The sequence below is a fragment of the Papaver somniferum genome, chromosome 4, assembly GCF_003573695.1.
Source record: "Papaver somniferum cultivar HN1 chromosome 4, ASM357369v1, whole genome shotgun sequence".
NCBI lineage: Eukaryota > Viridiplantae > Streptophyta > Magnoliopsida > Ranunculales > Papaveraceae > Papaver > Papaver somniferum.
The window spans coordinates 138088469-138105518 of NC_039361.1; the positions used below are offsets into that span (position 1 = coordinate 138088469).

At 36.2% G+C, this 17050-nt stretch overlaps 2 protein-coding genes and 1 pseudogene across 5 annotated transcripts; all 3 read right to left on the reverse strand.

Moving 5' to 3' along the window:
- Nucleotides 1-267: 267 nt before the first annotated feature.
- LOC113362793 lies at nt 268-5219 on the reverse strand. Of its 2 annotated transcripts, XM_026605287.1 has the most exons (9): nt 5159-5219; nt 4245-4353; nt 3121-3265; nt 2904-3030; nt 2480-2593; nt 1395-1593; nt 1255-1300; nt 1032-1107; nt 268-761 (listed from the first exon to the last, which is right to left on the reverse strand). In XM_026605287.1, exons 3-9 carry the CDS (start codon nt 3175-3177, stop codon nt 502-504), a joined length of 879 nt encoding a protein of 292 aa, XP_026461072.1. In that variant the 5' UTR covers nt 3178-3265; nt 4245-4353; nt 5159-5219; the 3' UTR covers nt 268-501. The 2 variants fall into 2 exon arrangements, with proteins under 2 accessions (XP_026461072.1, XP_026461073.1); XM_026605288.1 differs by lacking the exon at nt 4245-4353 and having other exon boundaries at nt 5159-5217.
- Nucleotides 5220-5435: 216 nt separating this feature from the next.
- LOC113274303 lies at nt 5436-8057 on the reverse strand (annotated as a pseudogene).
- Nucleotides 8058-10398: 2341 nt separating this feature from the next.
- On the reverse strand, nt 10399-16900 carry LOC113362794 (putative pentatricopeptide repeat-containing protein At5g13230, mitochondrial). 3 transcript variants are annotated; one of them, XR_003365844.1, is made up of 5 exons: nt 16827-16900; nt 13467-15975; nt 11229-11373; nt 11012-11138; nt 10399-10701 (listed from the first exon to the last, which is right to left on the reverse strand). XR_003365844.1 is itself a non-coding variant. In XM_026605289.1 (2 exons), the coding sequence occupies exon 2, from the start codon at nt 16052-16054 to the stop codon at nt 13556-13558; it is 2499 nt and encodes an 832-aa protein (XP_026461074.1). In that variant the 5' UTR covers nt 16055-16072; nt 16827-16879; the 3' UTR covers nt 13387-13555. The 3 variants fall into 3 exon arrangements, 1 of the variants encoding a protein (XP_026461074.1); XR_003365843.1 differs by having other exon boundaries at nt 13467-16072; nt 16827-16879; XM_026605289.1 differs by lacking the exons at nt 10399-10701; nt 11012-11138; nt 11229-11373 and having other exon boundaries at nt 13387-16072; nt 16827-16879.
- Between the last annotated feature and the right edge of the window lie 150 nt (nt 16901-17050).

Genomic DNA, 17050 nt, shown 5'->3' on the forward strand with positions numbered 1-17050 from the left:
TTCAGACGAAATAAAACAAAAATAAACCTACCTCTTGCATCGTTCAACTCATTTCAAGCACCTTCACTCTTTCTCCATTCCCTATCAACCTGAGATAGAGTAATACACTTGTTAAACACAGAGTACAATATTTAAATGAACATATGAAGTAAGATAGGGAACACTTACATTGGCATGCTTGGTAGACATTTTATTTTCATGTTTCGTATTTGATCTGCCTAGCTCACTGAGACTGTTTACAGTGTAGGGATGTTGGGAAGGAGAATAGATTTAGGTTAATATTTATATTAAGTTCTGTGTACGTCTATTTAGTTATCTAAAGAAAAACATGGAAAAAAAGTGTAATCATCAAATCCATAATACATTTATACTCGATCGAGAACTTAATTACAGGAAGAACACAAAAAAAATAAGGAAAAAAGGACAGAAGAAAAAGAAGCTCATAATTGTTTATTAGTAGGTCGAATAAAAATCTCACGGTCTATACGAGGAAGCTAACTTCTAACCAAGAAGGTGTCTGAACTCTTTATCGATATCCTCATCAGTATCTTGACCTTCTTCATTCAAGCACTTGTCCAGTTCACCCTGTAACACGACTTGCCTTTCTCCTTCATTTCCAGTGCGGTTGATTCCAGTCTGTTCGTAGAAAACTTCCTTCTGGGCGTTCCAGCTTTCCGCCATTTTCTCCACTACATCTCCGATCAGCTTCCTATTTTCTGTTATGTGCTTTATGTTTTCAATATCCACCGTCTTTTCAGCCTCTTCAGAAATCAATGGAAAAGGATTAAAAATTAGGTACAAATATGCAACAGCTTTGCAAGAACTTGTATATTTCAATTATTTAAAAGATATTCACATCATTTCCAAAGCTCTCCACAGGATTAAAAGAAGGTAGACAAAGAAATGAAAGAAATGGCATTGTTACAGATCATAAAAAGGAAGCTGATCGGAGAATATTCTGATATGGGTATCTAATAAAGTAATAAGAAAGTAATAAGAAAGTCTAAAAAGCAAAGATCATAAAAAGGTACCCTTGATGGCCAGTTCTTTAGCAGCAGAATATTCTGATGACATTTTCTTCAGCACCTTCTGGTCAAGTTCCATACCCTGAAAGGACAAAAAAGACACATTGAGAGTGGTCATTCAACTAGGTCCTGGAAGAAATGCAAAAATCTAGAATTTACAAAGCAATTTGGAATCTCAAAGGAAAATCTGTTTCTGCATCATTGTGTTCACAGAACACAGAATGCTTACCAAATCCATGTGCAGAAACCTTTCAATTTGTGTATTTGTCAATAACCTGATAGATCGGAGAGAAATAGAGATGGTAAGAATGTAAGAGAGTCAAAAATGAGTAGCACAAAATTTTCAGAATCATTCATAGGAAGACATACGTTTTACATGCAACTTGCATGCGGGTATTCTGAAGATCATTGATTGCATTAAGCCTATCATTTACTGAACTCTCGTTTATGTCAACAAAACCAAACAGAAACGTATTCTTGTCCAGCATCTTTTTTACCAAAGCAGGTACAACCAAAATTTCCTGTTTTTTTGCTTCAACCACAAGGCATTTGAGGCTCTGCAATTCTCCTATAGGAAACACCAAAGCAGAAAAATAAGTCAATCATTAACACATTTCCCTACTCATTTTACACTTCCAGATACATGTTAATCAACTTTAACTGAATCAAGAGTCCATATATCTACTAAATGGCACCCTAATAACAAAATCAGCTAATTAGACCCAGTTAACCTGGCTCCATAGGCACTAGTGTCTCTTGATCTTCGTCTAAATCGCTACTTTCCATACAGAAGCCGATGTGGGCCTATACAAAGTAGCAAGAAGCTAGTACACAATCTTTTCAACTTATGCATGTTATCAAGGTCTGAACATCTAATGCAGAGCTACAGTAACTCTATGCAAAATGGAGCAGGGGATTCATATAATGAAGATTAGCTGCTTCTTCGAGTGCTTACGTTGTTCAGATTCTTGTATCTTGCTGACATGGAACTAAGCATAACATGTTTGAGCACATTTTTCAATAACCAAGTCCAAAAAAAAAAAAAACTTCTAGCCACAGTACACATACATGTTAACAACTACCTTCTCAAAATCTATGGCATCATATGAACAATTTTCTCCCAAAGATTTTTTCTGAAAGAAATTAAGGTTATCAGCACTTGGGAATAAATAAACCATTTAGATGGTTGCCCCCAAATAATATGAGCGATCATATGGTCTGAGAACTATTTGTGACCAAGTCAATATGATGCCACCATAGAGAATATTCTGTTCCAATTTTTGCCATAAAGAGTATTCTGTTCCAATTTTCATTCATATTATGGAGATAAGGAGTACAGCTTTCTGATGCATGTTACAAACTACTAGAAGGGAAAATCCATGAGATATTTACTACAAGATATTACATTCATCAGCAAAAGATAATGGCCAATATAATTAGAGGAGGCATCATACCAAGAGACAAGTATATCCTAAAAGGAGGCTTGAATGGCTGGGTTTCACAAAGGCAATATAGACAGTAAAAGCCACCCAATCTCTGTGAAAATGAATCTTTAGATAACATGTAACCTGCATAAAATATTTGTGATAGTATCAGAAAGAGAAAGAAATGTTTCTAGAAACACGACATTCAAGCAGGAATCTTGCCCTTAACTTTTTTTTCCGCTACCACTGCACAGGCTATGAAACTGGAACATAATGCTAGCCAAGATAGTAAGATCACAGTAGACATTATAGACATTAACTAGTCAATTATAGAAATTTTATACTTTTGAGAGAAGTAGGAGAAAGAAGCAGCAGGATAGATTTTCAGAGATGTAGACCCAAATCTTTTTTTACTTTTTAGGTACTCAATTAGATTTACACTATGAGAACATACCTATTGAATGTGCATATAATGATTGCATGAAAAAGGCCTCGTTGTTCCTAGGCCTACCCTCGTAAATAAATGACAACTTCCGGGATAGCCATATTTTCTTCATATCAACCAAAGTTGTTGATTTTCTCTGTGAGACAAAATAAATGTTAATGCAAAGAGAAAAAAAGGAGCGGAAACATAATGACTAAGAAGAAGAGTCTTTGGTGGAAATTATTACATCAGAGAATTCATGTATTAGCTCATCAATGTCTAGCTTGAACGGGGTGACATCCATTTAATCAGCATACACTCTATTCAAAGTCTTAAAACTGGACGACCACTTGCACAGTGGAGGGCCGTCGAAGAAATGGCCTAACTAAACCCTGCAAATTCACCACGTTTCTAATGGTTAATTTCAGTCAAATACAAATTATTTAATCATTGCTACGTAATACAGATTATAGACAATATATATTCCCACTTAATGTGAACTGATATACCGTTCTTTGCTTTAAAGTTTAAATCAATAAGAGGGTTCTTGAACACCAAAGTACATAGTGACTAAATGAATTTGCTCATTTTATGCCAATGAAAAAGAATGTTTCAAGACAAAACACCCATAACTTGATTGTTCAGATTTTTAATGACTTGAAGTTAACTTAAAATCTAATGCAAGAGCAGCTATTGGCAAGATAATATCATAGTGTCGGTATCATTCAACAAGTTTAAATCAATCGAGAAGCTATTCCAAGTTTCTAGTTAATCACTTGAAACTAACGCAATTAATTAGGCTAAGAAGACCAACAAATCAATGATTTTAGAGATTTTTCTATGAAAAACACCATGGGAGAGGAAATAAGACAGACACTGCAACTACTACATGCATAGAGAATGGATGAAGAAGCACAATAATGTACAAGATAACTACTATATTGGACCTGATAAATGTTGAATCCGACGCCAACTCTTAAATAAGTACATCAGTAATCAAAAACCTAAATCAGCCTCACTTAGTTCACATATAAACTGCAAAGTCCTTTTCCCTACGTTTAGTTCCCAGATGATAGCTGGTTAAGAACTTAAGATATAAGAATTGGTCTAGAACTGAATTGTAAGAATTGTTCTTCAAATTAAAGAGAAAAACATGCAAAAGAAGAAAAGTATGCATGTCTGACTCTTAATAAGAATGACTGAATTCATCCAACAGACAGTTCAGTTCCTAAATCCATAAGTTCTTTTTGTGATGGATTCTCTGTGGTTTTCACCGAATTAGTAACAGGATCATTTATTATAGAACCGTGTCACTCATTCCTACACTGCGGACACCATCAGAAGTAATATCTTTAGAGTCAGTATTTGTACCTGGATTATGTTTACTTCGTTGATTGTACACAAGAAAACTTGTAGGACATTCCCCTAACAGCACAATTGAACTACCTGACCTCCAAATCACTAATTCTCCAGTTCCACTCTGATAAACACAAAAAATGCTTTGCAAATTAAAACTGGGAGATGCCCTAGAAGATTTAACCAATAAATGAAAAAACATCATTAAATTCCTTTATATTCACCGAGTCATATGGTTTCAACTCTTTTCTCTACACTCTTCAAGATTAAGATTTGGGTATGCTAATTGCCAACTGATACTAAAGAGTCTAATAAAATATCTGGAATTCCAAGGACTAAATCCTATGTTTATTCAAGTTGCCATCAAGGCTCTAACATCTAAATTTAGTGGTACTATCAAGTGGGGCTGTAATCTTTTTAAAGACAGTAAGTCCATCCTATCATCTTTATATGTATGTCAGTGTGTGTATGTGAATAGGGGTGCTAATGCTGTTGAGCTTAGCTGAGTATGTCCGTATTACTGGTTGTTCTCAGAAAATAGTTTCGTGAGCTTCTAAATAAAGCAATTATTATGAGGACCCATTTCTATAAAACCGCATATAAACAAAACCCACTGATCAAAATCTCTTTAGAATCCTAAACGACAATCAATTTCAAGAAACTTCTTTAAGGTGTTTTATCAAACAGTGGTTGAGCAGCGAACAAAAATGCAAAATAGGTCAGGTAAACTATAACCTAGAATGAATATCAACAAACATTAGTTCACGAATCATGATTGTGATATTGATAACCTCTGCAAACAACTATACATGAACATCTCTATAGTTAACCAGAAAGTTTTAGTTAGGATACACAAAAGAGGAAGTATATACACAAAGAAAACCGAAGCTTTGATAAACGAAATTGTTTTAAAGATGAAGAAACCATACCACGAAACGAAACGTCTGTAGCCTGCTGAAATTTGGAAGGAAAAAGAAGTCTGCAAATTTCAAACAAAATTGATTCTACACAATATTAGGAAATTTTATGACTTATTAACACGGAGCGGGTTACGGGTCCCCGGGATATATCCGGGTCGCAAGGCAGTTCTTGGACCAGGTTCAAGAGATTGATTGTGTCTGTTTCCCGCCAACTACATGTTTGGCTATTCCCTATAAGTTTGTATAACAAAAGTTGTACTTCCTTTAGAATTCATGTGCACAAACATCACCAATAATCTTTGCAAGAGCAAACCCCATTTTCAAAATGATGAAAGCCGTTTATATCTCTCACGAAAATTTTTCATTGGACAACCCTTGATAGCATGACAATCAGCACATATTCGAAGATTTTTTATAATCTGTATAGCGCTTCCATGCGGAATAATAACCAGCGCAAAAGCAAGGGCTAGTCTTCATTGAGTACCCATAAAAGCCGATCCTTTTCACCATCTTCTACGTCTAGCAAAACAATGTTTCGGTCAGCCACATAACCTTCCTTCTTGATCTTTACATTTAACCATTCCAATATCCCATTGATCAACCGCAGATCAGGATGCGATGTATCTCCTACCCCGAAGCAATGCACTTTACCTTGGCTCTCAATCCAACTTAGGCCAGGTTTATTCTTCACACCTTTCCTTTTCATGTTTTTCCTGGTGGATGTTACACCATCCCAGTTCTTAGCAACTGCATACATATTTGATAATAATGCGTGAGTGGCATCGTCGTGGGGGTCTATCTGAAGCACACGTTCAGCAGTAACTCTACCAAGCTCAATATTGTTGTGAACGACACAAGCACCAAGAAGAGCTCTCCACACCATGACGCTAGGTTCAAATGGAATCTCGTCAATGAACTTCACAACCTCATTAAGCTGGCCAGAACGTCCTAAAAGTTATACCATACATGTGTAATGTTCAATACATGGTTTGATGCCATTGTCAATATACATGGACTTGAAATAAAGCAATCCCTTATCCACTAGTCATGTGTTACTACATGTTGATAGGATACCAACAAAGGTTATCTTTTTGGGCTGAACTTTCTCTTCCTTCATTTCGCGAAAAGTTTCAGAGCATCTTCACCTGAACCATGTAAAGAATATGCTGACATCATTGAATTCCACGAGACAGCATCCAACTTCTCCATTACGTCAAATACTGAACGGGCCTCTTTAATACTACCACACTTTGCATACATATCTATCAAACCATTCCCAACAACCGTATCCCTGTCAAAAACAGTTTTACGAATCAAGTCGTGAATCTGAGTTCCTGGATTTAATGCTGCCAACCTTGCACAAGCTCGAAGAACAACTGAATATGTAACTTTGGTTGGCTTAACTTGGGCATCTATCATTCTTAAGAAGAGTCTCAACGCCTCTTCCCCGTTCCCCCACTGTGCATACCCAACAATCATTGTGTTCCATGTAACATCATTTCTATGCGCAGAATTGAAGAAGATGTTCTCTGAATCTACTATTCTTTGACATTTAGCATACACATTCATGAGAGCATTTGACACAAATATATTTGTATCAAGCCCGACTTTGAGAACATGGCAGTGGGTTTTCTCCCCTAATTTTATATACTCCATCGTTGCACAGGCTTGTAAAATACTAGCAAGCGTGAATTGATTTGGAACCACAGAAGCTTTTATCATCTGATTAAAGAGATCTGCAGCCTCTTCGCTTCGACCACTTTGAGAATATCTTGATATCATGAAACTCCAAAGAATCACATCCTTTTGAGGTGTCTCTTTAAAGATCTTTAGGGAATCACTAAAATTTTCACACTTTGTGTACAAATAAAGCAAAGCAGTACTAACATAAGGATCAAGCTCAAACTGACTTTTTAAAGCTCATCCATGTATACATTTACCAATCCTGACAGACCCCAAACCCACACAATCCTTAAGGGAACTATCAAAAGTAAAATTGTTCGGCTTCAACCCCATCCTCCTCATACAACAGAAAAGTTCCAAAGCTTCCTCAAAGTAACCATTTTCAGAATAACAAGCTATCATTCTGCCCCAAGAAACCATATCCTTTTCAAGTATCTTATCAAAAACTTCTCTTGCATCATCCACATCATGGTTTTTAAAAGCGTACACTTCATGCTTCGGAGCGTACGCTTCGCTTCAAATTTTAGCATTTCGCTCTGAAGCGGTCATGTGAAGCGCATCTTTCATGAAGCGTACGCTTCACGCTTCGTCATTTCGCTCTGAAGCGGTTATGTGAAGTGCGCTTCTTGACTTAGTCAATTCCTTTCCCGCCTGATTTTTAAATCTTTTAAAAGAAAAATATGAATTTTTTAAGGGGTATCAAACACCCCACCTCCTACTCGCTTGGAGAAGGTTGAATTGATATGACACGCTTTGTTTTTGATAATAATTAGACTTATATAAAATTTATATAGATGTTATCTTCCTAATAAATTATAATTACTAGTTACGACTAATTTATTTATAACAAAACATCCGCTTCAAACATCAACCATGAAGCGACGCTTCACGCTTCGATATACACATCACTTCTTAAAAATGAAAAACGCTTCACGCTCCGCTTCACGTTTTCAATACCTTGATCCACATTCTCACATATAGAGTAAGCATCAATCAGTGCAGTCCCAAAAACGGATTACTATCATGTCCAAGCTTAAAAACACAGGCTTGAACTCACAAACAAAGTTCACAATAACAACTTCAAAATACTAGTGAACACAAACGGGTTAAGTTCATGTCCTTCTCTATGCAATCTTATAAACATCTGAAATGCCTCAACACATTGGAAAGATTGCATATACCCTTGAATTAAAGTAACATACATAATCGTGTTTCTTTCAAACATTACATCAAACAGTCTTTGTGCATCACTTATTAACTCTGATTTCACATACATAGTCAAAAGAATATTCCAAGCAAAAAAATCTAAGTAATTTCCTTTCTTGATGATATTACAATGCAGATTCTTCCCTTTATTTGGATCATTAGTGGCAGTACATTCCTTCAGTATTTGCGCACACTTACGAGAATCGAACTCGTTAACTGACGGGTGAATGTAAGTGTCAGGTTCATCAGTTAGTTGTACTGATTAGACTGAAAATCCACACTTGCACACTGCAAATGAATTACTTAGCATACGTGAGATTCTGAAGGTCGTCCAAGAGGTAGCTCTGTAACCCACATATCTAATCATTACTTCCTTAAAATTCAACTATCCAAGAGATGAACTAAAAAATTTAAAAATTTACTAGACATGCCCGAACAAGCATAAACTCTAGACTTTGTTGATTCGTTAAAAATCCATGGCTAATGCTACCCCGCACGACATGGCACAACAGCTTCCTAAGCTAGCACGTTTTCAGCCGTTAAATCATAAACTATATTTTCCTAGACTTGGAATTTGTTGTGCTGTCACATATGGTTGCTAAAATATAAAATGTGAGTGCGAAGATAACAATCCATTTTCTCATTTTTAGAGTACCAAGTACCGACCATTTCTTTTTCGTACTCAATCCAGTCCAGAAATGACGATTTAGGGAGGGGTTTAGTTCTTCGTACTTGAAATCATATCTCTGATCATTTTGAGGTTGGTAAATTTGATTTTTGTGTTCTTGATTATATGCTAATTTTATATCCTAAACTTCAAAAATCTCAATTCAATTTCTAGAAATTATTAAGTTCTCTCGTTTTCTTCCGTTCTTTTTAGGGTTTACTAATTGCAGAGTGCAAGGAGGTTTCCAAACATAGAAGATTATTTTCGTAGTAGTAGAAGATCATTTAAATGGTGTTTCTGAGAAGTCAAGCTAAAAGAGAAAGAGAAAAGGATTGGATCAATGAGTTACCTGAACACCTTATTCATCACATTTTCTCATTTCTTCCTATCAAATCTATCGTTTCCACAAGTACGTTATCTACAAAGTTGAGGTATCTATGTACTTCCACTCCAATTATTGATTTTCTAGATTGGCAGAGTAGGTGTGTTTATGAAATTGAGGCCGATGCATTCATGAGATTTGTGGATAGAGTGTTGTCTTTTCGGCAGGATGTTGATTATCCTCCGATAAAGAAATTCTTCCTCTCTTCTAATTATCATATTATTTCATCTAGGGTTTATTGATGGGTTTCTATTGTACTATAACATAAAGTTGAAGAGCTTGTTCTCAAGTCTTCATCTGATATTCCTCCATGCCTTTTTTCTTGCCAGTCGCTGACTATGTTGGTGATAGATGACGCTATCCTTAATCTTCCATAATTAGTAAATTTTCCAAACCTCAAGATCCTTCGATTCTCTATCATATTGGAGAATGAGTACTCGATTCCAAAGTTGCTATCCAACTCCCCCATTCTTGAAGAGTTGAGTTTGAATGTGTGCAATGATGAGTTTATACAACAACTACGTATTCATAGTCCTAATTTGAAGTGGTTGAGTCTTGATGGTTATTTGCAGAGCTATGATATCCAAATAAATACACCAAATTTACAGTCGTTCTATTTCGTTTCAACTCTTGCCAAGGATTTTGTTCTGCATAATTTCACAGCATTACTTGATGCAGAAATTTACCTTTCATCTTTAGAGGAATGGGAGAAAAGGTTTGAACATAGTCATCTTGCAATTAAGCTTTTTGCTAGTCTTTCAAGTGTGAAACTTTTGCGAATATATGATACTTCCTTAATGTTTCTTTCCTATCAAGATGATTTCAAAACAAAGTTGCCTTTGTTTTATAATTTGACCCATTTGGAAGTAACTACAAATTTTCATAACGAAGATCGTGATGAGGGTAAGCGACCATGTCAGATTGTTCGAATATTGCTCAACTTTCTCCACATCTCACCTAATCTGGAATCACTTGTCCTTGACCATGAAATCCCATCTATGTACTACAATAGTCATTCATCAATATATTTATTTCCTCAGTGTTTGTTGCCACACCTCAAGTCAATTGAGTTTCGCGGGCTTTCGTGGTTCCAATTCGAGAAGGATTTGGTAAGATTCTTTCTGAAGAATGTAAAGGCCTTACAGAGGGTAAGAATTACAATTGACAACAACTTAGAGATAGCAGAGATTAAAATTTTCAAGAAGATAATTCTACGTGAGATATCATTATTTCCAAGAGGCTCAGCTGAGTGTGTACTACATGTCTCCTTAGACTCTTAGTTTGTTGAACCTTTGGGTGATATTAGGTTTACAGAATCTTGAAGACATGCTATTGAATTGGAGTATCAAGTCCGGATGGGTTCTCTTGCAGCGAAAATAGAAGCCAAAAAGATAATCATCAGTTTCAACATTATAGTGGGTGTAGAAGGTCAGTCAGTGCATTTTGTCAGTAAGGGTGATTATAAAGAGGGTTTACTGCTGTTGATTTGTGTTTGCTACTGTGTTTTCTAGATTCACATAATTTAATATGTTTTAAACATCTTTTAGGATTTATAAATTTTGCAGTAAAAGCCGCCCAATCTCTGTGAAAATGAATCTTTAGATAACATGTAACCTGCATAAAATATTTGTGATAGTATCAGAAAGAGAAAGAAATGTTTCTAGAAACACGACATTAAAGCGGGAATCTTGCCCTTAACTTTTTTTTCCCCTACCACTGCACAGGCTATGAAACCGGAACATAAGGCTAGCCAAGATAGTAAGATCACAGTAGACATTATAGACATTAACTAGTCAATTATAGAAAATTTATACTTTTGAGAGAAGTAGGAGAAAGAAGCAGCAGGATAGATTTTCAGAGATGTAGACCCAAATCTATTTTTACTTTTTGGGTACTCAATTAGATTTACACTATGAGAACATACCTATTGAATGTGCATATAATGATTGCATGAAAAAGGCCTCGTTGTTCCTAGGCCTACCCCCGTAAATAAAAGACAACTTCCGGGATAGCCATATTTTCTTCATATCAACCAAAGTTGTTGATTTTCTCTGTGAGACAAAATAAATGTTAATGCAAAGAGAAAAAAAGGAGCGGAAACATAATGACTAAGAAGAAGAGCCTTTGGTGGAAATTATTACATCAGAGAATTCATGTATTAGCTCATCAATGTCTAGCTTGAACGGGGTGACATCCATTTAATCAGCATACACTCTATTCAAAGTCTTAAAACTGGACGACCGCTTGCACGGTGGAGGGCCGTCGAAGAAATGGCCTAACTAAACCCTGCAAATTCACCACGTTTCTAATGGTTAATTTCAGTCAACTACAAATTATTCGACCATTGCTACCTAATACAGATTATAGACTATACATTCCCACTTAAGGTGAACTGATCTTTGCTTTAAATCAATAAGAGGGTTCTTGAACACAAACCAAAGTACATAGTGACTAAATGAATTTGTTCATTTTATGCCAACGGAAAAGAATGTTTCAGACAAAACGCCCATAACTTGATTGTTCAGATTTTTGATGACTTGAAGTAAACTTAAAATCTAATGCAAGAGCAGCTATTGGCAAGAGAATATCATAGTGTCGGTATCATTCAACAAGTTTAAATCACTCAAGAAGCTATTCCAAGTTTCTAGTTAATCACTTGAAACTAATGCAACTAAATAGGCTAAGAAGACCAACAAATCAATGATTTTAGAGATTTTTCTATGAAAAACACCATGGGAGAGGAAATAATACAGACACTGCAACTACTACATGCATATAGAATGGATGAAGAATCACAATAAAGTACTCCCTCCGTCCCACTATTAAGTGACCTAGTTCAAGTTTGCACAATTTTTAAGGCAAGTAACGAGAAAAGTATTTTTAAGCATTTTTTACAGTTATACCCTTATGGATAATAAATAGTGAAATTTTGAAATGGTTTATTTCTCAAACTACACCACGGATGTTCGCAAACTTCGTACCATTGAAAAGCATTTTAAAACGCCTACGTAACGAATATAAACATGACTATCAAATTATGCATATTTCTTATAATCAATTAAAGGATAATTTTAGAAATATCTTCTTGTTTAGTGATAGAGGTCACTTAATGGTGGGACAAAATCTAAAAGTAACTAGGTCACTTATTAGTGGGACGGAGGGAGTACAAGATAACTACTATATTGGACCTGATAATGTTGAACCCGACACCAACTCTTAAATAAGTACATCAGTAATCAAAAACCTAATTCAGCCTTACTTAGTTCACATATAAACTGCAAAGTCCTTTTGCCTGCGTTTAGTTCCCAGAGGATAGCTGGTTAAGAACTTAAGATATAAGAATTGTTCTAGAACTGAATTGTAAGAATTGTTCTTCATATTAAAGAGAAAAACATGCAAAAGAAGAAAAGTATGCATGTCTGACTCTTAATATGAATGACTGAATTCATCCAACAGACAGTTCAGTTCACCTAAATCCATAAGTTCTTTTTGTGATGGATTCTCTGTGGTTTTCACCGAATTAGTAACAGGATCATTTATTATAAGAACCATGTCACTCACTCCTACACTACGGACACCATCAGAAGTAATATCTTTAAGTCAGTATTTGTACCTAGATTATGTTTACTTCGTTGATTGCACACAAGAAAGCTTGTAGGACCTTCCCCTAACAGCACAATTGAACTACCTGACCTCCAAATCACTAATCCTCCAGTTCTACTCTGATAAACACAGAAAACGCTTTGCAAATTAAAACTGGGAGATGCCCTACAAGATTTAACCAATAAATGAAAAAACATCATTGAATTCACCGAGTCATATGGTTCCACACCACTTAATTCAACTCTTTTCTCTACACTCTTCAAGATTAAGATTTGGGTATGCTAATTCCCAACGGATACTAAAGAGTCTAATAAAATATCTGGACAAGGACTAGATCCTATGTTTATTCAAGTTGCCATCAAGGCTCTAACATCTAAATTTAGTGGTACTATCAAGTGGGGCTGTAATCTTTTCAAAGACAGTAAGTCGATCCTATAAAACAGCATATAAACAAAACCCACTGATCAAAATCTCTTTAGAATCCTAAACAACAATCAATTTCAATAAACTTCTTTAAGGTGTTTTATCAAACAGTGGTTGAGCAGCGAACAAAAATGTAAAATAGGTCAGGTAAACTATAACCTAGAATGAATATCAACAAACATTAGTTCACGAATCATGATTGTGATTTTGATAACCTCTGCAAACAACTATACATGAACATCTCTATAGTTAACCAGAATGTTTTAGTTAGGATACACAAAAGAGGAAGTATATACAAAAAGAAAACCGAAGCTTTGATAAACGAAATTGTTTTAAAGATGAAGAAACCATACCACGAAACGAAACGTCTGTAGCCTGCTGAAATTTGGAAGGAAAAAGAAGTCTGCAAATTTCAAACAAAATTGATTCTAGTGCACAAACATCACCAATAATCTTTGCAAGAGCAAACACCATTCTCAAAATGATGAAAGCGGTTTATATCTCTCACGACAATTTCCCGTTGGACAACCCTTGATATAAGCTTGATCGCAGCATGACAATCAGCACATATTCGAAGATTTTTTATAATCCGTATAGCGCTTCCATGCGGAATACTAACCAGCGCAAAAGCAAGGGCTAGTCTCTCACTGTGTACCCATAAAAGCCGATCCTTTTCACCATCTTCTACATCTAGCAAAACAATGTTTCGGTCAGCCACATAACCTGCCTTCTTGATCTTTACATTTAACCATTCCAATATCCCATTGATCAACCGCAAATCAGGATGCGATGTATCTCCTACCCCGAAGCAGTGCACTTTACCTTGGCTCTCAATCCAACTTAGGCCAGGTTCCTTCTTCACACCTTTCCTTTTCATGTTTTTCCTGGTAGATGTTACACCATCCCAGTTCTTAGCAACTGCATACATATTTGATAATAATACGTGAGTGGCATCGTCGTGGGGGTCCATCTGAAGCACACGTTCAGCAGTAACTCTACCAAGCTCAATATTGTTGTGAACGACACAAGCACCAAGAAGAGCTCTCCACACCATGACGCTAGGTTCAAATGGCATCTCGTCAATGAACTTCACAGCCTCATTAAGTTGGCCAGAACGTCCTAAAAGCCATACCATACATGTGTAATGCTCAATACATGGTTTGATGCCATAGTCAGTATACATGGACTTGAAATAAAGCCATCCCTTATCCACTAGTCCTGTGTTACTACATGCTGATAGGACACCAACAAAGGTTATCTTGTTGGGTTGAACTTTCTCTTCCTTCATTTTCGCGAAAAGCTTCAGAGCATCTTCACCTGAACCATGTAAAGAATATGCTGACATCATTGAATTCCATGAGACAGCATCCATCTTGTCCATTGTGTCAAATACTAAACGGGCCTCTTTAATACTTCCACACTTTGCATACATATCTATCAAACCATTCCCAACAATCGTATCCCTGTCAAAAACAGTTTTACGAATCAAGCCGTGAATCTGAGTTCCTGGCTTTAATGCTGCCAAGCTTGCACAAGCTCGGAGAACACCTGAATACGTAACTTGGGTTGGCTTTACTTGCGCATCTATCATCCTTAAGAAGAGTCTCAATGCCTCTTCCCCATTCCCCCACTGTGCATACCCAACAATCATTGTGTTCCATGTAACATCATTTCTCTGTGCAGAATTGAAGAAGATGTTCTCTGAATCTACCATTCTTTGACATTTAGCATACACATCCATGAGAGCATTTGACACAAAGATATCTGTAATAAGCCCGACTTTGAGAACATGGCAATGGGTTTGCTCCCCTAATTTTATACACTCCATCGTTGCACAAGCTTGTAAAACACTAGCAAGCGTGAATTGATTTGGAACCACAAAAGCTTTCCTCATCTGACTAAAGAGATCTGCAGCCTCTTCGCTTCGACCACTCTGAGAATATCTTGATATCATGAAACTCCAAAGTATCACATCCTTTTGAGGTGTCTCTTTAAAGATCTTTAGGGCATCACTAAAATTTTCACACTTGGTGTACAAATCAAGCAAAGCAGTACTGACGTAAGGATCAAGCTCAAACTGACTTTTTAAAGCACATCCATGTATACATTTACCGATCCTGGCTGACCCCAAACCCACACAAGCCTTAAGGGAACTATCAAAAGTAAAATTGTTCGGCTTCAACCCCATCCTCCTCATACAACAGAAAAGTTCCAAAGCTTCCTCAAAGTAACCATTATCAGAATAACAAGCTATCATTCCGCTCCAAGAAACCATATCCTTTTCATGTATCCCATCAAAAACTTCCCTTGCATCATCCACATTCCCACTTATAGAATAAGCATCAATCAGTGCAGTCCCAACAAAGGGATTACTATCATGTCCGAGCTTAAGAACACAAGCATGAACCCGCAAACAAAGTTCCGCAAATTCCATACTCACAAACAACTTCAAAATACTAGTGAACACAAACGGGTTAAGTTCATGTCCTTCTCTATGCAATCTTATAAACAGCTGAAATGCCTCAACACATTGGAAAGATTGCATATACCCTTGAATTAAAGTAACATATGTAATCGTGTTTCTTTCAAACATTACATCAAACAGTGTCTGTGCATCACTTATTAACTCCGATTTCACATACATATTCAAAAGAATATTCCAAGCAAACAAATCTAAGCAATTTCCTTTCTTGATGATATTACAATGCAGACTCTTCCCTTTATTTGGATCATTGAGGGATGTACATCCCTTCAGTATTTGCGCATACTTACGAGAATCGAACTCGTTAATTGACGGGTGAATGTAAGTGTCACGGTCATCAGTTAGTTGTGCTGATTGGACTGAAAATCCACACTTGAACACTGCAAATGAATTACTTAGCATAAGTGAGATTCTGCAGGTCGTCCAAGAGGCAGCTCTGTAACCCACATATCTGATCATTACTTCCTTAGAATTCAACTATCCAAGAGATGAGAAAACATCATTAAATTCACCGAGTCATATGGTTCCACACCACTTAATTTAACTCTTTTCTCTACACTCTTCAAGATTAAGATTTGGGTATGCTAATTGCCAACTGATACTAAAGAGTCTAATAAAATATCTGGAATTCCAAGGACTAAATCCTATGTTTATTCAAGTTGCCATCAAGGCTCTAACATCTAAATTTAGTGGTACTATCAAGTGGGGCTGTAATCTTTTTAAAGACAGTAAGTCCATCCTATCATCTTTATATGTATGTCAGTGTGTGTATGTGAATAGGGGTGCTAATGCTGTTGAGCTTAGCTGAGTATGTCCGTATTACTGGTTGTTCTCAGAAAATAGTTTCGTGAGCTTCTAAATAAAGCAATTATTATGAGGACCCATTTATATAAAACCGCATATAAACAAAACCCACTGATCAAAATCTCTTTAGAATCCTAAACGACAATCAATTTCAAGAAACTTCTTTAAGGTGTTTTATCAAACAGTGGTTGAGCAGCGAACAAAAATGCAAAATAGGTCAGGTAAACTATAACCTAGAATGAATATCAACAAACATTAGTTCACGAATCATGATTGTGATATTGATAACCTCTGCAAACAACTATACATGAACATCTCTATAGTTAACCAGAAAGTTTTAGTTAGGATACACAAAAGAGGAAGTATATACACAAAGAAAACCGAAGCTTTGATAAACGAAATTGTTTTAAAGATGAAGAAACCATACCACGAAACGAAACGTCTGTAGCCTGCTGAAATTTGGAAGGAAAAAGAAGTCTGCAAATTTCAAACAAAATTGATTCTACACAATATTAGGAAATTTTATGACTTATTAACACGGAGCGGGTTACGGGTCCCCGGGATATATCCGGGTCGCAAGGCAGTTCTTGGACCAGGTTCAAGAGATTGATTGTGTCTGTTTCCCGCCAACTACATGTTTGGCTATTCCCT

Coding starts and splice junctions, on each gene's coding strand:
- LOC113362793 (XM_026605287.1), bottom strand. CDS start 3,177: ATGGATGTCACCCCGTTCAAGCTAGACATTGATGAGCTAATACATGAA. Junction 2,594..2,903: donor ATTATATGCACATTCAATAG/GTATGTTCTCAT, acceptor TATTTTATGCAG/GTTACATGTTATCTAAAGAT. Junction 1,108..1,254: donor GGTTTCTGCACATGGATTTG/GTAAGCATTCTG, acceptor TTGTCCTTTCAG/GGTATGGAACTTGACCAGAA.
- LOC113362794 (XM_026605289.1), bottom strand. CDS start 16,054: ATGATCAGATATGTGGGTTACAGAGCTGCCTCTTGGACGACCTGCAGA.